This window comes from Salmo salar, chromosome ssa17 (assembly GCF_905237065.1).
Source record: "Salmo salar chromosome ssa17, Ssal_v3.1, whole genome shotgun sequence".
Taxonomy (NCBI): Eukaryota; Metazoa; Chordata; class Actinopteri; order Salmoniformes; family Salmonidae; genus Salmo; species Salmo salar.
This window is the reverse complement of record NC_059458.1, coordinates 58497506-58525425: the sequence shown is the minus strand read 5'-3', so window position 1 is coordinate 58525425 and position 27920 is coordinate 58497506. Positions and strand designations below refer to the sequence as shown.

The window sequence follows — 27920 nt, the reverse complement described above, 5'->3', positions numbered from 1 at the left end:
CCCCAGCACTAGCCACCACAGCATGTGGTACTGAGCCAGAACCAGAGGAGGAGCCCCAACAGAACTCTGGGAAGGAGAGGGTAGATACACAGATAAGCTCTTACCCAGCCTGTCTCTCACCCTGTAAGAGCAGGGAAGTTAATAAGATTGAAATGTATTAATGTACAGTATGTAATAGGGATTTTCCTGGTGAATAAAAGAAGTCACAGATAAAGTAAATCAATGTGGTTTAATAGAAGTTGGAACAGGGAGACACCTCCAGCACAGAAGCAGGCCCTTATATTCTAATCTCACAGCACCAATGTTCTGTAAACACCCACCGAGAGGCTTGTAGGAAGTCACAACATCAGCTGCTACAGAATCACAGTGTCCCAGAATACAATAACAATCGGTGTCCTCGGTCCTTGTACCTCCAGTCTGGCATCAATCACCATCAGCTATGAACAATTCATAACATTCAGTATCAAGTCTAGTGACCATCAACCAGAAAGTTTCCCAAATAAAACACTGGAAATCATGTGTATTACAGAAAGAGAACATAAATATGCTTAGCATTGTTAATTACTCTTAACTGGATATTAACTTTATTCATCTTACATTTCCCCATTACAATGTCCTAACCCTTAGCTTCTCGATCAGAACTGTCAGTTTGTTGGACTGTTGCCTGTTATGTGTCAGGCTGTATCAGAGGTGGAGGATCTGAAGGCTCAGATGATGAGCCTGTTTAGTGAGCTACAGCAGGCTCAGAGCAAACTGGACGAGGCAGAGGGCATGAAGAAGAACCTGCAGGACCGGTGAGAGAGATGGAGAGGAGAGAGGGAGAGCTACATAGACAATGAAAATGTGCAAACTATGCTAACCTTTGCTCATTCCCTTTCCCCCAATACCACCCTTTTGCTTTGCCTCTGTCCCTCTCTATCTCCCCATCCCCTCTCTCTCTGTAGATGTAGGGATGTGGAGCGTGACGTGGTGACTCTGACAGCCCAGCTGGTAGAGAAGCAGGAGGTACAGAGTGAGAATGACAGACTGAAGCTGCAGGTGGACAGTATGAAGGCCCAGAGCCAGCTAGAGCAGAGGAAGGCTGGAGAGGAGAGGTGGGACGACAGTCAAGCATGCACACACACACACACACACACACTCTGACATATGCCTACTCCCTCTGACACTATAGGCCATTCCCTTGGGTGGGGTCTTGGGACATAAATTCCCTGCTCCTCTTTTGAAATCATCCCACTCCCCCTATCAGTTTCCACTGGTCAGTGCCATGAGTTTCTATATCCAAATACTCCTTAGTCATCATGAGTCAGTTGCCCCTCCTCCTCTCCTCAGGACTAACCTGACCCAGCTGAAGGATGCCTACACCAAGCTATTCGAGGACTACAACGAGTTGAAGCAAGAGAGCAAGAACAGAGAGGTGACCACACTACTTAGCCTCTGTTAAACAGAAATCAGTCTAGTTTGGCACATTGCACTGTTTTGTCCTTTGTCAAAATGGTATGGCATGGTGAATGTGATGAATCTGACCGTTGCCCTCTGTGTGGCCTCCAGCCACTGGTCACTAAGGAGGTGGGAGACCTGCAGACCAGACTGGACGCAGCAGAGAAGGCCCTGGCTGCTAAGCAACAGCAGATAGATGTTATGAAGCAGGAGATATATCAGAAGGAGAAGGAGCTGGAGACCATCTCTGTGTTTCAGGCTCAGGTAGGTTTTCTGTGTGTGTTCTCCATCTAGTTGTGTGTGTTCTCACACTTGGAAAAAGGTTCAAACATTCTAATTTAATTGTACTGAACTCTGTGTGAACATTTTGGAGTTATACAGCAACTTAAAAGTGACTGTCAGTGAAGGAAGTTTCTTTGTTAAACCAGCAGTTAAATGAAGGCTAAGTACCCTCCCAAAAAAGTCTAACAACAGCTTATATTTTCATAAAGTGAAATAGGCGCAGCTTTTCTTTTTCCCAAAAAATATAACATTTATTTTTACTTCTACTCAGACTCAGTGGCTTGATATGAATATGCAATGGAAAAAATAATTAAATGAAACACAAGAAAGAAGGCAATAGGCAATCTTAATTCAAGAATGGAATAATCAGCTGTAATATCAGCAGTATGCCTTCTGTGTGCAGTACTGGTATCTCCAGCGACGATCTCTGAAAATACACAATACATTTTGAGGTAAACATTCTTGTTGTTGAAACATCTCCCCCCCACCAAAATCACACACACATTGTACTCACTCATGAGGATTGGAATGGTAGCTTCCGGCCCCAACTAGGTAGTTCTGGCTAGGGACATGCCAAGAGATGTCCTCATCAAAGTAGTTGATGTAAGGGGTCCACAGACACTTCAGGTTACAGTAGCTGATGGCTCGACAGCAGTAGAACTTCCACCTGGGATGGAAATCATACATGTATAGTATAACACACTGATCACAGTCAGGATTATGTCAAACCTGGATTCAAATATTTGTTTTCTTTCAAATACTTCAGCTGTATTTGATGGACCCAATGGAATAGTCCCTAAAGTGCAAATGCTGCTCATATGGCACTCCAAGCAGGCTAAATCAACTGCTCAAAGTATTTGAAAAAAAATTAACTACCATTTGAACATAGGATGTAACATAGGATGTGGTAAACGGTGAGGTCTTCTCACCTTCTGTCCTCATGTGGGTTGGAATGATAGCTGTTCATCCCAGTGAGGACATAGTTTTTGGGGCATTGAAAGGTGAACTCCTGGTCGAAGTCATTGACGTAAGGAGACCAGTGGCATATGGGCTCATAGACAAACGTGTCTTTGCACTCAAAGCCCCACACACGGTCTTCATAGACGTTGTTATGCTGACTGAAATTAGATAGATCAATGACAATGCACATATTAATGGTTGAATTGATTTGAAAACAAACATAAATTGAAGGTTTAATTTGTTGATATGCCCAGTATCAACAGTGCAGTACAGTGCACCTAGCAGTGTTGTAGTACTCGAGACCAGATATTCAGTGTCTCGGTCTTGTCTTGGTGTCGGATACATTTGTACTCGGTCTAGGACAGTGAGGACTCATTCAATTCTTCCAGAAACCAGCAGAGTAAAAAAACTCATATCAGCTTCCATTCAGTCACCACATAAAAACCACTTCACCGGGCCAAATATATACATTCCTTTCTTGAAACATTTTAATAGTCTCTTAACAGCCTTTGACTCTATTATAGACATATTTGCGCAGTGGTGAACCTATAGGTCTTCAGTGTGTGACAGGTTAGTACAGTGGTGAACCTATAGGTCTTCAGTGTGTGACAGGTTAGTACAGTGGTGAACCTATAGGTCTTCAGTGTGTGACAGGTTAGTACAGTGGTGAACCTATAGGTCTTCAGCGTGTGACAGGTTAGTACAGTGGTGAACCTATAGGTCTTCAGTGTGTGACAGGTTAGTACAGTGGTGAACCTATAGGTCTTCAGTGTGTGACAGGTTAGTACAGTGGTGAACCTATAGGTCTTCAGTGTGTGACAGGTTAGTACAGTGGTGAACCTATAGGTCTTCAGTGTGTGACAGGTTAGTACAGTGGTGAACCTATAGGTCTTCAGTGTGTGACAGGTTAGTACAGTGGTGAACCTATAGGTCTTCAGTGTGTGACAGGTTAGTACAGTGGTGAACCTATAGGTCTTCAGTGTGTGACAGGTTAGTACAGTGGTGAACCTATAGGTCTTCAGTGTGTGACAGGTTAGTACAGTGGTGAACCTATAGGTCTTCAGTGTGTGACAGGTTAGTACAGTGGTGAACCTATAGGTCTTCAGTGTGTGACAGGTTAGTACAGTGTGGACTTTTTAGAAAACACAAAGGGCCAGTGGTGTAGTGCAGGGTATACGCAGGTATAAGCTGTATGGGGCATGGCGTATACTCACTTCTTAATCCCTACTGATGTGTAGGGATTAAGCTCTGGCTTGCATGAGTTGTTGATCTTGTTGTTGATGTGCATAACTGAGGGGGAGAGAGCAGACCTTTTCATGGTGGTTTGATCAAGAGGACTGTAAAGTTCCCAAATGTAACAGGACTCCCGTGGTGTTTACATATTTGCAGAAATCCATTCAGGTGTATTTTGTGGCATTTGGTGAATGTGTTCTAATGATCTAATGTCGCGCTGTTGCTACTGACTGTAAACACACAGTCCAGTTCAAAGTGAATGATGGAAGGTCCTACTGACTGTAAACACACAGTCCAGTTCAGTGTGAATGATGGAAGGTCCTACTGACTGTAAACACACAGTCCAGTTCAGTGTGAATGATGGAAGGTCCTACTGACTGTAAACACACAGTCCAGTTCAGTGTGAATGATGGAAGGTCCTACTGACTGTAAACACACAGTCCAGTTCAGTGTGAATGATGGAAGGTCCTACTGACTGTAAACACACAGTCCAGTTCAGTGTGAATGATGGAAGGTCCTACTGACTGTAAACACACAGTCCAGTTCAGTGTGAATGATGGAAGGTCCTACTGACTGTAAACACACAGTCCAGTTCAGTGTGAATGATGGAAGGTCCTACTGACTGTAAACACACAGTCCAGTTCAGTGTGAATGATGGAAGGTCCTACTGACTGTAAACACACAGTCCAGTTCAGTGTGAATGATGGAAGGTCCTACTGACTGTAAACACACAGTCCAGTTCAGTGTGAATGATGGAAGGTCCTACTGACTGTAAACGCACAGTCCAGTTCAGTGTGAATGATGGAAGGTCCTACTGACTGTAAACGCACAGTCCAGTTCAGTGTGAATGATGGAAGGTCCTACTGACTGTAAACGCACAGTCCAGTTCAGTGTGAATGATGGAAGGTCCTACTGACTGTAAACACACAGTCCAGTTCAGTGTGAATGATGGAAGGTCCTACTGACTGTAAACACACAGTCCAGTTCAGTGTGAATGATGGAAGGTCTGTGTGACAAATGGCTTGTTGGTATAAAAGTCTACTGTGGCTCTGATTGGCTATAGCCCACCGGTCTGTGTTGACTCCCGTCCTGGACAAGACAGATGTTTTTATTCGGTTTTATTTGCTGCAGTGTTTATTAATTGTCCAAACGCACAGCCTCTTTCCCACTTAATATTGCTATATAATTTTCACAGATGCCTTAGTATACGTAATTCTCAAACATTCTAAGAATTTATGAATACGTGAAATTGACCATCTAAGTGGTTGCTTGTAAAGGTTTTGTGTGTGTGTAATATTCTTCCTGGTGGTGTAGATGAACAGATTTTAATAAGATTTCATGTTGCTAAAATGCTGTCAGTTCCACTTTAAATGCAACAATGTTTCACACACAAGTTATTTTCAAAGAGATGGCTAAACACAGTTTCACTCACCAGATGATCATTTGAAACGTAACTTGAAAGTCTTTTTGAAAAGGGAGACGCTAACAAATTAGCAACAACATCCTCTTTGATAACACCTGCTGCAGCTGCTGCAAACTAGCCAACAACAAATGCTAGCTAGCTATAGACTGTGGGAAAACTACTGCTCGCTATTGCACAGTGACCAGTTGGCCTTCAATAAGGCAGAAGTTTTTGTAAAAACTGTCCCACACATTAATTTAAAATGTGATTGGTTGATTCTACTGTCACTCCAAAATGTTGCCATAAAACAGTTTAATGGCATATGCCTTTATCTAGCTTCTGATGGCATAGGAATGGATGACTTGGCTAGCTAGATTTATCTCCCCAGAGACCAGCAAAGAAAAATCCAAGTTGGATCTTTTTTCTCTTAGTGTTAAACCTTTCCTTTCCAACAAAAATTGAAGAGATTAAATGAGAAAAATTGAAAATAATAATTGTTATTATAATCATTCTTTTTTATAAATCCTTAGCCCTTGTCTAAAGGCTTAGAAGGCCATTGTTCCTTAATGTGTTCTGGTTAGTTATATTTGTAGAATGGCTCTATTTTCTCTCAGCATGCATTTTTTGTAGTTTTCTATATGTCTGAAGAATCTATTGTTCTGAAATATGAACACAGATATACTGGACATTTTGAATTCTTGTGGTGGTGATTTTACACAATTACAACCATGGTCTTGAATTGGACTTGCATTTTTCTGGTCTTGACTTGGTCTCGCCCACCCGCCGGTCTTGGTCTTGACTCTGACTTGATTTGCTCAAGTACTGGTCTATGCAGCATAATGAGATCATTTTGTTCAAAATTGGTGATGAAAAGTAGAACAGCACTAACGATTAGAGAACACGTTTCATTTTGGGAATCAGTCAGTGAAAGTGCCGATGCAAAAAGAAAGATGAGGTATTCCACTTTGGTAGAATATTGATAGTAGGCAAATTTACTGGCATTTCTCACCTGTTTATGTAAGAGATGGATTGTCTTGAAGGGCAGTTAAAATGTAAAGGCTGGTCAAGTTGGTTTTCCCATCGGACGCCTGCAACACACAAGCAAGGGCACAATAACTGAATACATGTACTGTAATACAGCATTATTGCCTAAAGGAAGTGTTTAAAAAATAGTAAAAACAATTATGTAAATTGAGAGCAAAAAGCATAATCATATGATAATGGTAATCTGCACCTCCTAGACATTTTGGTTACTCACTCTTCATGTATTTGGGCTGTAAGCCAATTATAAATGTTTTCCTGATAACCAACCTCTTACACAAAGAAATGAACACTTCATTCAGCCTACAACTTAAAACAACAGCCTACCTTGCCCGTTGACCAAGACACCAGCAAGAAGCAGAATATAGAAATTGGGTCCGTTCATGGCTTCTCTGAGGCGTGTAGTCTTAACACAATAGCACAAGCAAGGGAACTGATCCATTTATAGAGCCACAACCAAGCAGTGTTCTTGGGCCATGTTGTTGGGGAATTTTTGTGTTTGTATTGCTGGCATCATTCCAAGTTTTGTTTCTGAGAAATGATGTTGCAAAACTGGCATTTTTGATGAATCCCTCTTAACTTTGGTTGATTTAAAAAAAAAAAAAATCCCCCAGGGGCTTATTGGTTGGCTGTTCCATAATTCTACAACATTTAAAGAACATTGAATATGAAAATGTTTAACCAATACACTACATTCTGTTGATGGCATTCACATTCATCTGTGCTACAATACAAACACGCCTTGTAATCATTGACATGTACAGAGGGGGGGGAAAGTATTTGATCCCCTGCTGATTTTGTACTTTTGCCCACTTACAAAGAAATGATCAGTCGATAATTTTAATAGTAGGTTTATTTGAACAGTGCGAGACAGAATAACAACAAAGAAATCCAGAAAAACGCATGTCAAATGTTATAAATTGATTTGCATTTTAATGAGGGAAATAAGTATTTCGATACTTACGGTATCTTTACTTTTACTCAAGTATGACAATTGGGTCGTTTTTCCACCACTGATGATCTGTGAGTGGAACGTCAACCACAAATTCTTTGGACAGGCAAAATAGTAGCCACTATTCTATTTGATAGGGGTCCTTCGTTTGGCGCCAGATTTCAGTTCTTTCTCAGTAGTAGTTTGAAGAAACGAAGATAGCTAGCTAGAGAAGTGACTGAAACCATCAAATAAGGCGAACAATATAATTATTTGCAAGAAAATGTCTTCTTGGTCACTACACAAAAAGTATACAATCGACAACGCAATTTAACCTGAAGTGACCTTCATTACCTCAAAGTGGCATTGTTGCTTGTCGTGTGATACACACTGTCACTGCTCGCTACGTTGACGTTGCTACCCCGGATTTCACACTTCCTGGACTGGAAATAATATTTATTTTTTTTTTTCGTTATTTTTTTTTTTTAAGTTTGCACAAATCTTTATTTAACTTGCTGTAAATAACAGTAACATGCAAAACATAAACATAACATAACAGCCAGAGGGAATCCAAAGAAATTAGAGAGAAAAAAAAAAAAAACTATTATATCAAATCAAATACAGACATATATCGAATACATTTTTTTGACAAATTGTTTTGTATACGTTTTAAAGATTCTACGTACTGTTCCAAATCAGATAAAAAAAATAAGAAAAGGGGCTTTTTCTTCATAAATTTTGATTTATGGATAAAAGATTTTCCTAATAAAATAAAGAGATTTATGACATACTCACGTTCAATTGTGGAATCAGTGTAGTAAAATAATATGTCAAACTTAGTAATATCAATGGTTGTATGCAATTTGCGGCTAAGATATAGTTTTACATCAGTCCAAAACACTTCACTATATAAACAATTACAGAATAAGTGTTCAATAGATTCAGTTTCTAGTTCACAAAAACTGCATTCACTGGTAACGTCAAATATATATTTAGAAATCAAGCTATTACACGGATAGCATCTATGGATTATCTTAAAGGAGATCTCCTTTACTTTATTGGTCACCATAAATCTGTGTGGAGTGAGCCAAGCACGGCGCCAGTTTACATCAAACGATGAAGCCCAACAAAATATCGCAGAGGGAATAGACTTCCTGTAGAAAATATCCCTTATTAAACGATTGTTGAATTTCGTATCTAGTAGACCAATGCCATTCACCTGAATATCGCTACAATCGGAGATATTCCAAAATATGCATTATTCTGAAGTAATGTTTTTATCCCACTAGGTATAGCTTTAATAACAGTGTCATATTCCTTGCTTGAATGGACTGGAAAACATATTCATCATTTGTTTGCTAGCTTGCTGTACTCTTTGTTGCGAGTATAAGCATTGTGGGAAATAAATGGCTTTGATCAAAACAAAACTCTATAACACTGTGTGTGTGTCAGGTGACGATGACCTGAGCCTTTAACAGCGCTGCTGGCTGAGAACGAGGCTGGAGAGGAACAACAGGCTAGTCAGGAAGCAGAGGACAACGATGATGAAGAGTACAGGGAGGGACTGGAGGGGGACAGGGAGGAAGAGGATGGAGCCGTTGTTCTCTTTGGAGATGTGGATGGCATTGAAGAGGAGGAAGAAGTTGAAACACAGCCGTCTGGAGGGAAGGCTCCGGACAACCTCAATAAATCCCAAGAAGATTGACAAGGTTTGTCCACAAGGAGTTCAGTACCTCACAATGATTATGATAGCGCTATAGCCAGGGGCGAAAATCTGATATCAACTTTGGGGGGGACAATTACATTAAATTTTCTCAAGAGCAATTCCAGAGGGGGACACCAAAAGTAGTGCTGTAACACATAGCCTACATTGTAATATGGTAAATGTATATTGAGGAACCAAAGAAATAAGGTGTTTGCTGTACTCCTAACTACCGGTACCCAAAACTACATTTTACATTTTAGTCATTTAGCAGACGCTCTTATCCAGAGCGACTTACAGTAGTGAATGCATACATTTCATTAAAAAAAAATTTCTGTGCTGGCCCCCCGTGGGAACCGAACCCACAACCCTGGCGTTGCAAACACCATGCTCTACCAACTGAGCTACAGGGAAGGCTAACTACTCACAACAGCAATACCATTGCCTTTAACAAATCTTAGTTCAGTCACCAGTTTAAGTTGAGAGTGGGGGTATCCATGGCATTTTCCAATTATCTTCCTATTTTACAAGTAAAAAAAATTTGAGAACCTTTCATAATGTTGCCAAACAAAGACTCAACAAACTTACCTGAGACTCCCTGTCTCTGCCAGTCTGTCCCTGCATATCTGTCCCCAACTCTGCTGTCTGTGTGCCATCTGTTGCCTGCTCTGCCTAATGACATCATTGTGAAACATTTCCATTAGAATTTCATTTCTTTCTTATGAACATTTTATCAACTAGTCTTTGAGATATTAGGCTACTAGGGTTCTTACTATGCATTTTGGTGTACTGAAAAATACTCTGATGTCCGTCTTTTATTTTTCTGCCATTTTTCTACCTGGCTGGCTGGCTACACACACACACACAGTGTGTAGGTTATTTACAGTAGGAGATGGGCTTCTATCATCTTATCTTTTATCATTCTATTTGGGCTTCGATCTAAAAGGTAGCTAGCAAATGTGAAACGGATTAAAATGACAAGAGTTGACAGCTGTATGAGTTCCCCATTTACACAACATATGCTGCAACCTTTTGTAATTTTAATAGTTTGTTTCATATTGGCTGGCTTCCAACAATAGCTGAATTTTCAAAGCTAGCGAGCACCAATTCAGTTTCAGTGGTGTTTGCTATAATCTTTGCTACCCGGGTTAAATAAATAAATAAAAGTTCCCTTGCGACAATTTAGCTTTTGCAACGAGACCATTAAATATATTTAAGACAATGGTAGAAGAGAGTGTAGTTCTGTTCAGTTTGGACTTCAGTTTATCGCTAACCTTATCACAGGGACTTTGAAGCACTAACTTACATCATCTGCATGCTGATCTCGGAATAAATTGACGATAGCAAAGATTCCATCTTTGACGAGGCCACATAAATGGAATAGGTACTAGCTTGCTTAATAGTTAATATTTGCGCGCTAGCTCTGCATATTCAGCTAGTGTGTGTGCGCGATTGACTGGATTAACCTCACGTCAGTTACGTTCATTGAGTGCCTTTCAGACAGTGGATACCACCCCTCTGTTACCTTGCCAGTGGATCAAACCATTGTGAGGAAAAGGGTGGGGTCGCAATCTTTTGAAACTTAAAAACGCGCTATTAAGTGTCTATAATCAGCACAATTGCTTTCATTGCGTATTATTAATATTATTTAAATTACATAGTTATGTTTCAGTGATATATTGGGGGGGGACAAATCATATTTTTCCCAGGATGGCAGATGCCTACTCTTAAAGTAGGTCAGCTTTGCACACTGTCTCCTTTTCTTTTTAATTCATGGCAGCTTTCTGGTTCTAATCATATTTGTTGTGTTTCTGAGTGTTCTCAGAGGAGCTGAGGCATATGCAGAAGCAGATGCAGAGGCTGCAACAGCAGCTAGAGGCCTCCCAGAAGAGCTCTACAGCCACCTCTACCCCAAACAGCATCCCAGGAACAAAGGCACCTTCTAAAGCTAACACTCCCTCACAGAGTCCCCCCAAACAGAGCTCCTCCAAGCCAGTTCGTCCCACACAGAAGACCAAGCCCCAAGCAGGTATTACTTTAATGTTTTTTTTTAGCCCAGGTAGTTACATTGAGTTTCAGAATGTATTCTCATCAAAGTCAAGGCTGACCATACAGGAACACAGTGGTGACAGCATGTCAAGTGAAATAGGTGAGGGTGGTGCCTGTGGATGTGTGTTTTAAAAGGAATCTCTTCATCTGTTGTTTTTGACAGTAGGAAAGCCCTCGTCTGCCCCAGACCGAGGAGACGGCACCAAGCTACAGGAGTCCTCCGACTTCACCGCTCAACTCCAACAACGCTGACCTGTTCAAACGCAAAGGTCAAAGGACAGGTCACCAGGTCCAGCCCAGCACTACAGCAGCCGCTACAGACACCAGAGGTCCACTGGTGGAGATTAAGACTCACAGCTCCTTCCAGCCAATAGCAAGCAGTAGTAGGACCGACAGTACTGTACGTTCATCGCTACCTTCACAGTCCAATGCGGATGCAGCCCTGTCCGCCGTACGACAGGCCAATCCCCTTCCATCTCTCCCTAAAGACAACGCCATCGAGAAGTACTCTGGACTGCGGCTGAGGTCAGAGCACACACACACACACACAGTCATCTACCTATAACACACACAAACACTCCAAGATTTCTTGTCCGTAGCTCAGATATGGATTCTGAATGGTTCATTGGTTTCACAGAGATGGATGGTAAGATGGCCGACCGCAAGCTGATCCGGCTCTCCCAGTTGCCTGAGCGCCTGGTCCGGGAGAAACCGGAGGAGTCTGACTCGGGTCACCTTCGCTGTGCTGGTTAACAAAGCCACACCACAGAGCAACAGCAGACCAGAATTACCCCCTCTATTCCACAGGAGGTTGGTGGCACCTTAATTGGGGAGGACGGGCTCGTGGTAATGGATGGAGCGGAATAGGTGGAATGGTATCAAGCACATGGTGTCCTTGTACTCTGGCTCTGTACTGTATACCAACATGCAACTTCAACATCTACATTTGGTCAATGATCATGTGGAGTTGTTGACATGGACAGGACTCCAGAAGTATGTAAGGCTGACCAATGTTCATAAAAAAAAGTCATTGACTTGATAAGACGTGGGCCAACCTGTATTCATTTCAGATGGGTCAGAGATGGCAGCATTAAGACTTGTCTCCCTCCCTCTGCTCACAGGGTAAGACTTCAGCATCTGGAAGCTGTCTGACCTCCATGACCTGGAAGTCTACGTGTCTCTCTATCTGTTTGGGGAGGTGCATAAGGAACACTGGAAGACTGAGCCAGGCACCGTCATGGGCATCCCCAACCCCATGAAGGCCAAATATGACAGGGTGGGTGTGTGTGTGTGTTTACTTTCTGTAGTGTGTGTGTGTGTGTGTGTGTTCTCACCATCTCCTCTCTTCTCCCACCCCTTCTGTCTCTCTCCCCCCAGGTGTCTCTGTCAGTGGACCACCATCAGAAGGTGTTGTTGATGGGGGAGGCTCAGGACTATGGCACCTGTAAGGCAGCCAAGAAGAACGGAGACCCCTGCTCTCAGATTGTCAACCTGGTGGGTTTGCCTTTGCATCCAGAAACACACACAACCTGAACTGCTCAACAGCTTCTCCATCCACTCTCTGACCCACACTGACCCTCAGAACTGACCTAAAGGAGGGTGTAGGACTGTTGTCATCTGCTATCTCTCTGCAGTAGGAGGGTGTAGGACTGTTGTCAGACTGGGTTTCCACTACGGAGGCATGTCCTCACCAGCCTGCGTTGCCGCACTGTGAGTGAGTGAGTGAGTGAGTGAGTGAGTGAGTGAGTGAGTGAGTGAGTGAGTGAGTGAGTGAGTGAGTGAGTGAGTGAGTGAGTGAGTGAGTGAGTGAGTGAGTGAGTGAGTGAGTGTGTGTGTGTGTGTCACAGTGAATATTGTGTGTGTGTGTGTGTTGGTTGTTCAGTGTGTTTACCTATGTAAGCGTCAGTCGTCTCTAAGCAGTGTTTTCTATTAGTGCCGGTAATCAGCCGGTTACAGACTCATTTTCAACTGGCTACTTTTTCCACTTCATATTAAGTAGGCAACTTTTCATTTGAGTTTCAATTGGCTAGTCCGTCAAGCCATCTCCCGCTAGAATGAAAGATCTGCATCTTCTAGTGATCTATTGATAGGAAGGTACCTGTCAATCACAAAGCCAGCGATGACAGGGAAACGCAGTCTGCTGTCTGTCCCGCCTCCCGGTACAATTTGTGCTGGCTGTGGTTGGTTGCAGTCAAATTTCTTTACACAGAGGAGGGAGAGAGCGTGACGGTCGTGAATTTGCACGTCCCACGTAATGTAAGTGGTAACGATGAGTCGAAATCCACTTAGCCAAATTATTGTTTTCTGGCACATAGCCAGTCACGCGGAGTCATGGCGCCTTGCATATTTACTGTGCGTTGATTGACAATTGAACAGCAGGTATTGACTAGTTTATGAAATGTGTCCAACTGTCTTGAATAAAGTCTCCTATATCCCTTTGCCATTCAGAAATCCTGCAACGTGGTTATATGTCCATGGTATCGCATCAGACAAGTAAATCTAAGGACTTTCCTAGGTTTCCTTTGCTAGGATGTCGGGGTTTTCCAGACAGTAATTCTAAAGTGAATGACTCTGGTCTCGTCGGTCAGTGTAGCCTACCCAATGGCATCGTCTGTCCTTTGGCTCCCTTATAGGCTACTGGTAGGCCTAGTCTTTTTGGCAATTATCTGCATCAAATGTTTTCATAATTGATCTGAAGATGGTGAATCATCACTGCAGGAACATTAGGTAGTGGGGAGCCTCATCCTGGTCCAAATATGGTAATTAGGGCCCTCACAGAGTCCAGGCATTAAAACAGAATTCAACCATATTCAATCATTTATTGACCTTAGTAGGGAATCAACTAAATGTATTGAAAATGTATTCATTTGCCCAAGATGGTCATATTACATGAACAGAATGCAATACCACAACACGTTTTTCTACTCTGGGAGGTGAACTTGATTCAATCATTTCGCTGTTTATTTCAGATGGATTCAAGGTATTAGACCAATGGTCGCATTCCTAGTATATCACCAAATATTTCTGTAGAAAAGCCAACGAACGATAAAGGCTTGCCCCGTGTTGAGCTGTTTCCGGTAGGTGCACGTGATTCCTAAGTCCTGCGTACCGGGTAAGTGTTCCCTTGAGACAAACTCCGGCGGACCGGTGTTGTGCCGAAATCTCCCCCTGCCAGAATTCTCCCCCCCCCCTTCGCGTTCTTCAATGCTGCGACTTGCTTGCAAGTTGAGATTTCTGCTCTTCACTCCGTTGTCAGATTAGCCTACATTTCACTGATCTTAGTTGCAGAAAGCATTTTTGTATGCAGATTTCGGTTTGTGTATGTGGCAGTTCTAGCTTGTATGGCGCCCGTGCACCGCACCTGGGAGGCTGCCCGTGTCGCCCGTACCTCAATCCGCTACTGATTTTGTTTGTCTATAAATAAATCTCTTTGCCAAAATTCGCCATCTCTCCCATGTCTTAAAGTGTAAGGATAATAATTCAGTCATAGTTGTTCTTTACTCGCTCCTCTGTTTAATATAACACATACATTAATTATACGTTTGGTTGCCTATCCTGACGTGAAGTTTGTTCTATAGAAAGTATTTGACTCTAGCCACAAAATTAAGGAAATTAGAAGGGGGGATTCTGGCAGGGGGGAGATTTTCAGCACAACGCCGGCAAATCTGTGACTAAATCGAGTGCATCTACTGTGCTGCCCAATCGGAGAGCTCAAATCACCGTGGCTGCAGAGCCTCCATGACCCTGACCACAGCCAAGTTTAATAGGCTACTAGCCTACGTAAGATTGAATAACTTTTAAAACCATGACCACAGAGAGACTGTCAACGAATACAGCAAAGAGCTGCTGTTTTTATGAGTGAGTTCATGTTTAAGTTTATATTCAGCACTGTCACTGTTTTTATTCAACACTATTACAAAACGCGCTTCTCCGTTCTTCCGCTCGGGCTGCAGCTGCAATGAATGAGTAGCCAAGTATCGATAGCCCTGCGTTTTATTATTATTAGCAGCTCGTCGTGTCGATTTTAATATCAAGGAATATTTCACTTTCTCTGGTCACAGGAACAACATGAATTTGTGCATGTGGGAGATGCGCTGCGACTCGAGTTTGGCCATCAGGTGGAAGACGGTGTCCCCTCTCTCTGGTCAGTCTCACCGGAGGAAAGGAAGGCGAGAACAGGGACCATGAGAGGCAGTGGGAAAAATAGTTTTGAACAGTCATCCAGCTCTGAATTCCAAGTCTGAAACTCTGGCATCTTTCTAGCGCTCCGACTTTTCCACCTGAAGGTCACTGACGTCGTGATTTGACCCTGTTGACCATCAGATGCATGTACCATCAGTCCAGTAAAATAAAAAAGCTAATTATTTCAATTCATGCTCCACAGTGCCTCACAAGTGCTAAACCAGCTTATCTATTTTGTTATAAAAGCTCAGGTTTTGAAATATAATATGGTTTGATTAACAATATTGGTAGGCCAATCCAATAGCCAATATGCTGTGATAATGTATTAGGCCAACTGCCCAAACCTCATTCCTACAAAACTGTTTGTGTGGGTTAATGTAAAAACATTCTTGAGTAGTAGATCTCAAGCTTGATTTTTGACTGCAAAAGTGATCTTGACTCAGAAAAGGTTGGTGACCACTGTATTAGACTGTACCAGAGGCCATCCAAATAGAGCTCCTGGCTGGCTACTCTTTCTGTTTGGCTGGCTACTCGATGTAGTTGTGGAAAACTATGCTCTAAGTCTTTGTCTGCGCTGTGAGTCAGTATGTGTGTGTTTGTGTTGTTTACACTTATGTACACCTCCGTTCCTGTCTGCGTCTGGGCCTAAGAAGCCCTCCCAGACCACTCTAGGGAACCTGTTTGTGAAGGGATCAGACCAGCTGGCCAGCCAGGCCAAGAGACTTGGGGAGATGGAGGGAGTGAGAGGGGGCGAGAGAGGTTTAAGAGTGGTGCTCTTTCTTCATGTGTTTGATTGTTTTTCAGCCATGAAGTCTAACGAGGTGTCTGGCTGCTCAGACAACTTCAAGGACCTGTTATCCATGCCTACCCCGGGAACCCTCCAACTGAAGAGATACCTCACCAAACCCCCAGGTAACACCAGACCAAACTCATGAACACATCAGATGGGCCATCTGGAGACTAGAGAAAGACAGGAGAGCTTTAGCAGCAAAACTGTGTTTTTTACCTTGGTGTATTTTCTCCCTGCTTGTCAATGCATTCGAATTACAATATATCATATTTTTCTCTCTTCACCCCCCCTCTTTTTCTCTTCTTCCACCTTCTCTCCCTTCCTCCCTCACTCCCCCAGGTTCCAAGGGCTCGGCCGGTGCAGGTGTCCAGTCCATCTCTGCCTCTGACCTGAAGCAGCAGAAACAGCAGCAGAAGCAGCTCTTAGAGAACCGCAGAGGAGTTCCAGCAGAGGGTCCTCCAGAACTCAGGCAAGGCGGGGGTCCCCGGGGCTTCTCTCCCGTCTAGAGGGGCCCTCCTGTCCCCCAAATCTGCCTCAGATGTCCCCAAAGCCACCCAGAGCCCCACCACCCCAACACTGGGGAGGGGTTTTAACAAGGGAGATGGTAACTTGTTTTTTGACCACACCCCTCCTCCGCCCCCAACGGCACACAGCCTGTCAGCAGCCAAGGTAGGTGGTGCTCGCCCTATCAAATGCTTTCATGCTTAGCGTACACTGTTGTGCTGTTGATTTGACTGTAGAATGTGACGTCATTGAAACGCTAGAGTTCAAAGGTCACAGAGGTTGGAGGTTAAAGGTGAAGCTGCCCCGCTTCTCTCTAGTTGGCTGCTCTGAAGAAGCTGAGAGTGAAGGGGGGCTGGGCTGGCCAAAGAAGACCCCAACGCTGTGAAAAGGAAGAGGAGCAACAGCACTGACGTCACCACCAGGGTGCAGAAGAACCTGTCCTCGCCCGATGGTAAACACCTGAGCGCACGCACACACACAAACAGAGAGTCCCTGTTCTTACCCATCCTCTGTGATCTGCCTCTGTACAGGTGAACAGCTTGGGGCCGAGGAGGAGGGGCCAGCCCAAAAGAAGAGGCAGGAACAAATGGACTATGTCCAATCAGAGGAGTTCAAGAAGATCCTCAACGCCAAGTCCAGCCACAGGGCCGAGCTACAGGCAGTGAGTCAGAAATTCCACAACCATAGCAGCCTAGTGTACCTGCTCCCTTCTCTATGTAACACTGTAATGATTCCCCTTATCTCTAGCCCAGTGTTATAATAGTTCCTCTCTCCTTAGCCACCAGTACCAGCTGCAAGAGTGCTACTTTGACCCCCTGGTGTAACAATGTAATGATTCCCCCTTGCCCTAGTCCAGGGTTAATAGTTTCTATCGCTCTCTTTAGGCAGAGTACCAGCAGCAGGAGCGCTACTTTGACCCCCTGGTGAAGAAGGAGGCGATGGAGGACAAGATGAGGAACATCAGAGAGCAGAAGTGTTGAGCCGTCAACTGTAAAAAGGTCTGTGTCCAATCACAGATCTTATTCACTAGTGTCATCAGCTGTTCTGCAGTTTAAATCACCAGTTAACAACCAAACCAACAGTTTTATTCTGTTGAGTGAAAATCTACTCCATCTGGGATTTGAACCATCAGCTTTCCTTCACGGTAGTCAGATGAAAAGCCAGATGAAGGCCTCCCGGGTGGCGCAGTGGTCTAAGGCACTGCATCGTAGTGCTAGCTGTGCCACTAGAGATTCTGGGTTCGAGTCCAGGCTCTGTCGCAGCCGGCCGTGACCGGGAGACCCATGGGGTGGCGCACAATTGGCCCAGTGTCGTCCGGGTTAGGAGAGGGTTTGGCCGGCTGGGATGTCCTTGTCCCATCGCGCACTAGCGACTCCTGCGGTGGGCCGGGCGCAGTGCACGCTGACACGGTCGCCAGGTGTACGGTGTTTCCTCCCATTGTGTCAAGAAGCAGTGCGGCTTGGTTGGGTTGTGTTTCGGAGGACGCACGGGAGTTACAGCGATGAGACAAGACTGTAACTACCAATTGGATACCATGAAATTGGGGAGAAAAAGGGGTAAAAATTAAATAAAAATTGAAAAGCCAGATGAAAGACCCTCCTAGCACCTTAGAATTTCCCCCTGGGCCAACTAGCAATTTAGACTGGTACGATTAATGGTCCCAATGACGTGTGATAACCTAGCATGATAGCAGATTGGGCAGACTGCTCAGAATTCTAATTCACCTACGATCAACATTATTTAATCATCCTGTCAGACCAATATAACTGTCTTTACGGCTTAGTACAGATACATATTTATCTGTGTTTATCTGTGTCTTGTCTCCAGTGTCAGTGCACATACTTCAAGCCCGCTGATTGCTGTGTGAAGGAGAAGCATGAGCTGCAGTGACACGACGCCACCAAACGCTTCTTCAAGTGCCCCTGTGGACAGAGAGCCGTCGCACTGGACCGCCTGCCGCACAAACACTGCAGGTGAGACACGTACACACACACACACGCTACAGTCGAGGCGCACACTCTCAAACACAATGCAGGTCACGTGCTACTGCGTTCATCAGATATGATCATGCTGCGTTCTCTATCGCAGTAACTGTGGCCTGTTCAAATGGCAAAGAGACGGCATGTTGAAGGTAAGTGTCGTGTTCTAGTAGGTTTGGAGTTCAGATGGACCCAAAGCACTTCCTTCTCCCATCTGATTGGTCCTGGGTTTGACTACTACTTCCTGTTCCCTAACTGTTTCCTGTTCCTGTCCACAGGAGAAGTCAGGGCCTAAGATAGCCGGGGAGCTGCTGCAGCCTCGAGGTGACGAGCAGCCCAAGTTCCTCAACGGCTTGCAGTTGCCCTCAGTCACTGACAATCACCTTCATCATTGTTTTCATCATGAAGCGACTACTGCTGGTGCTGTTGGAGTTTCTTGTGTATATTTATCTGCCTTTTGTAGAGTGCTTTTTAAATGTCCTTTTAATGTTTGTTTTTTTACTGTGGATATCATTTGAAGTTGATTATGGATTTGAAATTGCTGTTTTGAATAGATTCAATTGTATTTCCGAATGAGTTGTTTGTTGTTCCCTCCTGCTGGGTTTGATGGGAATGTGCTGATTAAATTGTGCTGAGTGATTTACCAACCATCTCGTCCTTTTTCTGACTTGGGCTCGCTGGAAGAAGTTGTCTCCTGTGCTATATTGCGTTTTTTACAGTCTGAGGGAGTTTTAGAGACACCCAGAATAGTAACGGGAGCTGGATCAAGAGAAGATCAAGTACGTCTGAACAAGGGAATCAGCCCACTGTTTTGCTTCTCCCGAATGTGATTTAATACAGCTTGAAGTGATAGTCTGCCTCATCAAAATGATCAACAGTCGGTTGTATTGATCTAAGCAGGTTGTAAAGAACACATCATCTATCAACCACAGGTGTCCTTACAGTTAAACTTCTCTCTTCTCTTTTCCTCTCTGTCTGTCCCCGGCTCTCTGCCCAGTGCTGTCTAAAGTTGCAGCTGTGGAATGTTGGTAGTCTCGCATGGAATCCCGACATTAATCTCAGTCTGATGAGTTCCCCAGCACTCACTTGCACAGTCTTTCATTTTATCATCCCTTCTCCAGCTTCCCCTCTCTTTTCACTCGCTCTTTCTCTACCCTCCTTCAACTCTCTCTTTCTCTCACATTTAATTCAGGTTATGAATCTTGGTGCTTAAGAATTCACCCCCTGATTTAGTGACACTAACAATGAGAACCTCTATAAATGCCAACAATTTTTTTTACGGCAGTACATTTTATTGGTGTCTGTGGTTCTGAATTACAGTTACAGGTTTCATATTTGTGATTACAGTTGGGTTACAATACAGAAAAGACGGTACAGTTTCATACACAGATATGAAAGATACACAGACCACACCAAACAGTCCACCACACAGATACATGTACAAACATAGAGATTGAAATAAGCATGCATAGAAGTACACATACAATCACGACAGCCTCCTTTTTCAAACTTGACTTGCCAGTCTTTAATATAAATGTTACAAAACTGCGTTTTATCTACATAATACTACCATTTTAAATGATTGAGTTTAATAGTTTCGTACGTAAACCTTTTTACTCCTAGGTGAGTGACGTTTTGGCCACCTCCCATGGTCTTGTTATGTCCGTCTGATAGGCTAGGTGTATTAATTGGCACAGGGTCCTGCCGATCACAGGCTGGTGCACTATGTTCTGATCTCCTCGGCCTATTGAGCATGCTCACCAACCGCGGGGATAATGGGGGTAGAGTCCATCGTAGTGGAACTCGCGCCACTGTTCTGTCTTCTCCCGTGTCCTCTCATCCTGCTCTGTGGATGGAGAGAGGAGAAGAAGGGAAAGAGGGTTGAGGGTTTTCTGTTTGTGCCAACCTGCAGAGTGTAGAACGCGGAGGACTATGAAAGTGTATTTCTGTCCTTCATGTGAAACACTTTGGTTTACTTATGTGGGAGAAAACACTTCCCAGAAACACAATAGGCACAAGAACTACCACAAACCCAACACATCCCTATACAGACGTGTGGTCAAAGTGTTCAGTGCAGCACACTGTGAAAACTGTGATTAGACTCTGTGATTACTGCAGATAAATCAAGCTGTGGCGTTTACCACTAAGAGGTATAAGGGTCTGAGTTTAACCAAATGGGCACTTATAGTTTAAACCTCATCTTTGGAACAGAGTTAGTCGGTCTTACCATCGCGCTCCTCTTCCACATAGTTCTCAAACTCATCCCTCTGTTCGTCGTAGTACTCCCTCCTCCTCTCATCAGCTGACAGACGTACCCTCTGCTCAGCTATGGAGGGAGGGAGGAAGGGGAAAAGAGGGAAAGAAGGAGAGATAGAAGATGGTGTTATGGTCACTAAGGTAGAGTGAGAGGTGTTGTCTTAGTTACGTAATGAAACTCAAAGATTTTTGGCACCAAACTTCCAACCTGTCCTCACCTCACACTTTCCTCATGCCACACACTGCAGGAAGTCCAACTCTATCACACAGTTTTTGGGAGAGATACTGTACCTGTTTCTTTATATATACACACACACACACACACACACACACACACAGAGGTCGGTACTGTATACATTGGACACTAGCCCTCATTTGGGTACACTCAGAAGGTTTATGGTGACATCTCAATATTTGGAGTACACACACACAACAAGAACACACACACTCTGAATAGTAGGTTATTTTCTTACAAAACAGTCTGGTGGAATGAGGCTTTGCGGAATGGAAACTTTCTCAGGTACTAGACTTACTGGTTGGGTTTGCTATCTCTCCCTCTCTCTGTCTGATTCAATTCAAAGGGATTTATTGGTATGGGAAACATATATTTACATTGCCAAAGCAACTGAAATAAACAATCAAAATGAACAATAAACATTACAATCACAATTTTCTAAGGGATAGAAACATTTCAAATGTCATATTGTGGCTATGTACAGTGTTATAATGATGTGAAAATAAAGTACAAAAGGGGAAAAAAATAAACATCAATATGGGTTGTATTTACTGGTTGCCCTTTTCTTGTGGCAACAGGTCACAAATCTCTCTTTCTCTCCCCCTTTCTGTCTCTCTGTCATCGTGGCTGCAGACCTGCTCACGTGTCTTACTGTAACCCAATGACCAAGTTAACTGACCCTTCCATTATCCTCCTCGGGTTTCTTCTCTTTCTTTTCTCTCTCTCGTTTCCTCCTCTCTCTCTCTCTCTCTCTCTCTCTCTCTCTCTCTCTCTCTCTCTGCACTAGAATGGTTAATTGGTCCACACATTCCTGTCTCAGCTCCTGCAGTGCCTTCCATTTTACCTGCGCATCACTCCACTAACACGGTCACAACAAAGTCATATTCACACATACACACACATTCACACATACCCTCATGCACGCGCGCACACACACACACTTCTCCCCCTTCTCTCTCATGCACACCCAGCGCCTTGGTGACTGGCTGGCAGGCGATAAAAACAGTAATTTGTAACTAACGCTTTCCAGGAATGTGGGCTTGTTTTCTCTGAGCTGTGGCCCAGAGAGGTGCGCTGACAGGGAGCTGGAGCAGACGACAGCATTTCTGTCTCTGGGACTGGCTGAGAGGGACAGAGAGAGAGAGAGAGAGAGAGAGAGAGAGAGGGAAAGAGGCTGCTCCATACTACCCTGTGACTCCTTTTGCTGCCTCCAGCCAGGTGTGTGTGTGTGTGTGTGTGTGTGTGTGTGTGTGTGTGTGTGTGTGTGTGTATTTGTGTGAAACAGATGGCTTCAAATGCTTTTAAGCTTTTGGAGCAGCTACCAGCGATACACCTGTGGGAGTCTTCAGTCTGCCCTCAGAGTTCACAGCCATGACCTCAAACCACACCAGCCAACATTTTAATCCACAGACCATCAAATGAATAGACTTTGAGTACACACACACACCCACACACACACACCACCAGTCTCTACAGAGTGCTGTAAACCTCCCAAAACAAACTGTCCATAATGGCACCAGCAACTTCAACCACATGCAAACACTACCATCATCATGCCCCCTGTCCTGCCCCTGCCCTGGATCCATGGTAACGCCCCATAGTGATGCTAAACAGCCTCACCAAGGACCTCCGCCTCATGTTTGCCCGAGCGCCGACTACGCTTTTTGAAGAAGTTTGCTGCAGCCGCCTCGGGCATGAAGACTCGCCGCGCTGACCCTGGGGGCAGAGAGTACCAGGGAAGGGTCAAAGAGGGTCATTGGGGTCACTCGGGTTGGGGAGGGGGAATGGAACATATGACAATCACCTTTGGGCTCTGCAGCTTTTCCCTCTCTTCCATCTGTCACCGATGCACTCCACACCCCGGGGGAGACTGGGAGAGAGAGAGGTTTTTGTCAATTTTACACTTGAGCTGATCAGCAAGGCCTCTTTCTAGAAGTTCTGCACAAGAACCTTTCAGAAAAGGTCTCACCGTAAACATCAAACCACCATAAAAAAGTTTTAAAAATTCACCCTCCACCTCCTCTCCCACACCCTTCCTTGAACCCCCCCCCCAGCATGTCAACCCCCTATCGTGGTACTTACGTGTGAGGATGAGGAGGGTGGCGAGCAGAGAGAGAAAGACCAGATGAGTCCAGGACATGAAGAATACAGTGAAGCAGCGCTGCGAACAGTGAAGTTATGAACTGAGAGAGAGAGGGAGAGGCGAGGGAGGGAGAGGGGAGGGATGGAGAGAGTGGGTGTGAAGAGAAAGAGAGGGAGTTTTGGGGAAGGGGGACAGCTGGAATTTCGTTTGCCCAGAGGAGGGGTGAGGAGGGGGGGCATGAAATATAACCTGAGCCAGAATCTGTGTTGTCGTTAGTGAGAGACACTTAAGAACACACAAGAAAAATCTCCAGAGACCATATACAGGGGGGTACCGGTACAGAGTCAATGTGCCGTGGCACCGGTTAGTTGAGGTAATATGTACATGAAGGTACAGTTATTACAGTGACTATGCATAGATGATAACAACAGAGAGTAGCAGCGGTGTAAAAGAGGGGGAGAGGAGGGGGGGGGGCAATGCAAATAGTCTGGGTAGCCATTTGATTTGGTGTTCAGGAGTCTTATGGCTTGGGGGTTGAAGCTGTTTAGAAGCCTCTTGGACCTAGACTTGGCGCTCCGGTACCGCTTGCCGTGTGGTAGCAGAAAGAACAGTTTATGACTAGGGTGGCTGGAGTCTTTGAGCAAAAAAAGAAACATCCCTTTTTCAGGACCCTGTCTTTCAAAGATAATTCGTAAAAATCCAAACTACACATATCTATATTGTAAAGGGTATAAACACTGTTTCCCATGCTTGTTCAATGAACCATAAACAATTAATGAACATGCACCTGTGGAATGGTCGTTAAGACACTAACAGCTTACAGACGGTAGGCAATTAAGGTCACAGTTATGAAAACTTAGGATACTAAAGAGGCCTTTCTACTGACTCTGAAAAACACCAAAAGAACGATGCCCAGGGTCCCTGCTCATCTGGGTGAACGTGCCTTAGGCATGCTGCAAGGAGGCATGAGGACTGCAGATGTGGCCAGGGCAATAAATTGCATTGTTCGTACTGTGACATCGCTACAGGGAGACAGGACGGACAGCTGATCGTCCTTGCAGTGGCAGACCACGTGTAACAACACCTGCACAGGATCGGTACCTAGAACATCACACCTGCGGGACAGGTACAGGATGGCAAGGGTCCATCATGGAGGTGGAGGGTCCATCATGGTCTTGGGCGGTGTGTCACAGCATCATCGGACTGAGCTTGTTGTCATTGAAGGCAATCTCAACTTTGTGCATTACAGGGAAGACATCCTCCTCCCTCATGTGGTACCCTTCCTGCAGGCTCATCCTGACATGACCCTCCAGCATGACAATGCCACCAGCCATACTGCTCGTTCTGTGCATGATTTCCTGCAAGACAGGAATGTCCGTGTTCTGCCATGGCCAGCGAAGAGCCCAGATCTCAATCCCATTGAGCACGTCTGGGACCTGTTGGATCGGAGGGTGAGGGCTAGGGCCATTTCCCCCCAGAAATGTCCTGGAACTTGCAGGTGCCTTGGTGGAAGAGTGGGTTAACATCTCACAGCAAGAACTGATAAATCTGGTGCACTGCAGTACTTAATGCAGCTGGTGGCCACACCAGATACTGACTGTTACTTTTGATTTTGACCCCCCCTTTGTTCAGGGACACATTATTCAATTTCTGTTAGTCACATGTCTGTGGAACTTGTTCAGTTTATGTCTCAGTTGTTGAATCTTGTTATGTTCATACAAATATTTACACATGTTAAGTTTGCTGAAAATAAACACAGTTGACAATGAGAGGACGTTTCTTTTTTGCTGAGTTTATGTCATGCAGAAGAGAGGGATGAAGGAGAGAGAGAGAGAGGGATGAGAGAAAGTGACATATATGAGAAGGAGAGAGCAAGTGAGAAGGAGCAGAGATAGAGATTGATGTTCATTACACCTCCCAAATCATAAGGGTGTCACTGATCTAAATGTCAGTATAGGAGCCACACACAGCACAAGGAGTGGAGGAGGATAGTGTGTGTGGTCTGCTCCGGGTTACTGATCTGAGGTCAGTTCAGGCCAATGAGGACACTTCTTTCATCACTGTCCAATCAGTGACCATGTCACAGGCGTCGTGGTGAACAGACCAAGTCGCAGCGTGTTGAGTGCTCATATTTTATTTTTGAATGAAAAAGCACTTCACAAAGAAAAAACTAATGACAGCCAAACAGTTCTGTCAGGTATCCTAACATACTAAACAGAAAACAACCACCCACAAAACCCAAAGGAAAACAGGCTGCCTAAGTATGGCTTCCAATCAGAGACAACGAAAGACACCTGCCTCTGATTGGAAACCATACTCGGCCAAACATGGAAAACGAAGCATAGAAAATGAAAACTAGAACAAATTCCCCTTGAACCAAAAAAAAAAAAAAACACACAAAACAACCCCCCCTGCCACGCCCTGACCATTCTACTATGGCAAATGACCCTTTTCACTGGTCAGGACATGACAGACCAGGGTCTCGCTGGAGATGTCAAAGCTGCTTTTGTATCCCTCAGTTTGTACATGTGAAGATGTAGTGTGTGTTTCGTGTTTTCAACTCTGATGTTTTCGCTGCTTGGAAGACTTGTAGACCAGGAGACTCTTAAGGAGGAGATACAGATGGGGATTAAAATGTGTTTGTCTGTGTGTTAACTTGCTGCGTGTGTCCATCTGTTGTATTGTGTGTGTGGATGCATATGTTTTCCCCCTGAAGAGAAGCAGGTGTGTGTGTTTCATGTTGATGCATGCCAGCCTTGCCAGGCCTGGGCATATGCAAAGCAGCAGAGCCCATTCGCCACTCTGGTATGGATGATCTCAGTACTGTGCATTGCCCCGATGGGCACAGCTCCCATAAGTTACAAACAATGTGCTATACCCTCCACAGGAGGTTGGTGGCACCTTAATTTGGGAGGACGGGCTCGTGGTAATGGCTGGAGCAAAACAAGTGAAATGGTATCAAGTACATCAAACACATACAGCTGAAGTCGGAAGTTTACATACACTTTGGTTGGACTCATTAAAATTTGTTTTTCAACCACTCAACAAATGTCTTGTTAACAAACTACAGTTTTAGTAAGTTGGTTAGGACATCTACTTTGTGCATGACACAAGTAATTTATTTCACTTATAATTCACTGTATCACAATTCCAGTGGGTCAGAAGTTTACATACACTAAGTTGACTGTGCCTTTAAACAGCTTGGAAAATTCCAGAAAATGACATCATGGCTTTAGATGCTTCTGATAGGCTAATTGACATAATTTGAGTCAATTGGAGGTGTACCTGTGGATGTATTTCAAGGACTACCTTCAAACTCAGTGCCTCTTTGCTTGACATCATGGGAAAATCAAAAGAAATCAGCAAAGACCTCAGAAAACAAATTGTAGACCTCCACAAGTCTGGTTCATCCTTGGGAGCAATTTCCAAATGCCTGAAGGTACCACGGTCATCTGTACAAACAATAGTACGCAAGTATAAACACCATGGGACCACGCAGCCGTCATACCGCTCAGGAAAGAGACGCGTTCTGTCTCCTAGAGATGAACGTACTTTGGTGCGAAAAATGCAAATCAATCCCAGAACAACAGCAAAGGACCTTGTGAAGATGCAGGAGGAAACAGGTACAAAAGTATCTATATCCACAGTAAAACGAGTCCTATATCGACATAACCTGAAAGGCCGCTCAGCAAGGAAGAAGCCACTGCTCCAAAACCGCCATAAAAAAGCCAGACTACAGTTTGCAACTGCACATGGGGACAAAGATCGTACTTTTTGGAGAAATGTCCTCTGGTCTGATGAAACAAAAATAGAACTGTTTGGCCATAATGACCATCGTTATGTTTGGAGGTAAAAGGGGGATACTTGCAAGCCGAAGAACATCATCCCAACCATGAAGCACGGGGGTGGCAGCATCATGTTGTGGGGGTGCTTTGCTGCAGGAGGGACTGGTGCACTTCGCAAAATAGATGGCATCATGAGGACAGAAAATTATGTGGATATATTGAAGCAACATCTCAAGACATCAGTCAGGAAGTTAAAGCTTGGTCGCAAATGGGTCTTCCAAATGGACAATGACCCCCAAGCATACTTCCAAAGTTGTGGCAAAATGGCTTAAGGACAACAAAGTCAAGGTATTGGAGTGGCCATCACAAAGCCCTGACCTCAATCCTAAAGAAAATGTGTGGTCAGAACTGAAAAAGTGTGTGCGAGCAAGGAGGCCTACAAACCTGACTCAGTTACACCAGCTCTGTCAGGAGGAATGGCCCAAAATTCACCCAACTTATTGTGGGAAGCTTGTGGATGGCTACCTGAAACGTTTGACCCAAGTTAAACAATTTAAAGGCAATGCTACTAAATACTAATTGAGTGTATGTAAACTTCTGACCCACTGGGAATTTGAAGAAAGAAATAAAAGCTGAAATAAATCATTCTCTCTACTATTAGCCTGGTTCCTCTCTAGGTTTCTTCCTAGGTTTTGGCCTTTCTAGGGAGGTTTTCTTAGCCACCGTGCTTCTACACCTGCATTGCTTGCTGTTTGGGGTTTTAGGCTGGGTTTCTGTACAGCACTTTGAGATATCAGCTGATGTAAGAAGGGCTATATAAATACATTTGATTTGATTTATTATTCTGACATTTCACATTCTTAAAATAAAGTGGTGATCCTAACTGACCTATGACAGGGAATTTTTACTAGGATTGAATGTCAGGAATTGTGAAAAACTGAGTTTAAATGCATTCGGCTAAGGTCTATGTGAACTTCCGACTTCAACTGTAGTTTCCTTGTGTTTGATGCCATTCCATTTGCTCCGTTCCAGACATTATTATGAGCAGTTCTCCCCTTAGCAGCCTCCA

General features: G+C 44.2%; 3 protein-coding genes and 1 pseudogene across 3 annotated transcripts; 2 read left to right on the top strand and 2 right to left on the bottom strand.

The window, feature by feature from the left end:
- Nucleotides 1–210: 210 nt before the first annotated feature.
- LOC106598879 (hemagglutinin/amebocyte aggregation factor) lies at nucleotides 211–6873 on the bottom strand. Its single transcript, XM_045699821.1, has 5 exons — nucleotides 6683–6873; nucleotides 6324–6402; nucleotides 2649–2837; nucleotides 2234–2386; nucleotides 211–2146 (listed from the first exon to the last, which is right to left on the bottom strand). Exons 1-5 carry the CDS (start codon nucleotides 6795–6797, stop codon nucleotides 2098–2100), a joined length of 585 nt encoding a protein of 194 aa, XP_045555777.1. The 5' UTR covers nucleotides 6798–6873; the 3' UTR covers nucleotides 211–2097.
- Nucleotides 670–1802, top strand: LOC123728229 (optineurin-like). The gene is made up of 4 exons (XM_045699822.1): nucleotides 670–794; nucleotides 945–1094; nucleotides 1330–1414; nucleotides 1549–1802. Exons 1-4 carry the CDS (start codon nucleotides 670–672, stop codon nucleotides 1729–1731), a joined length of 543 nt encoding a protein of 180 aa, XP_045555778.1. The 3' UTR covers nucleotides 1732–1802.
- Nucleotides 6874–11643: 4770 nt separating the features above from the next.
- LOC106576207 (protein MCM10 homolog) lies at nucleotides 11644–19139 on the top strand (annotated as a pseudogene).
- A 625-nt stretch (nucleotides 19140–19764) lies between these two features.
- On the bottom strand, nucleotides 19765–23146 carry LOC106576209 (unique cartilage matrix-associated protein-like). The gene is made up of 5 exons (XM_014153201.2): nucleotides 23066–23146; nucleotides 22788–22853; nucleotides 22604–22699; nucleotides 20720–20818; nucleotides 19765–20338 (listed from the first exon to the last, which is right to left on the bottom strand). The coding sequence occupies exons 1-5, from the start codon at nucleotides 23121–23123 to the stop codon at nucleotides 20250–20252; spliced, it is 408 nt and encodes a 135-aa protein (XP_014008676.1). The 5' UTR covers nucleotides 23124–23146; the 3' UTR covers nucleotides 19765–20249.
- Between the last annotated feature and the right edge of the window lie 4774 nt (nucleotides 23147–27920).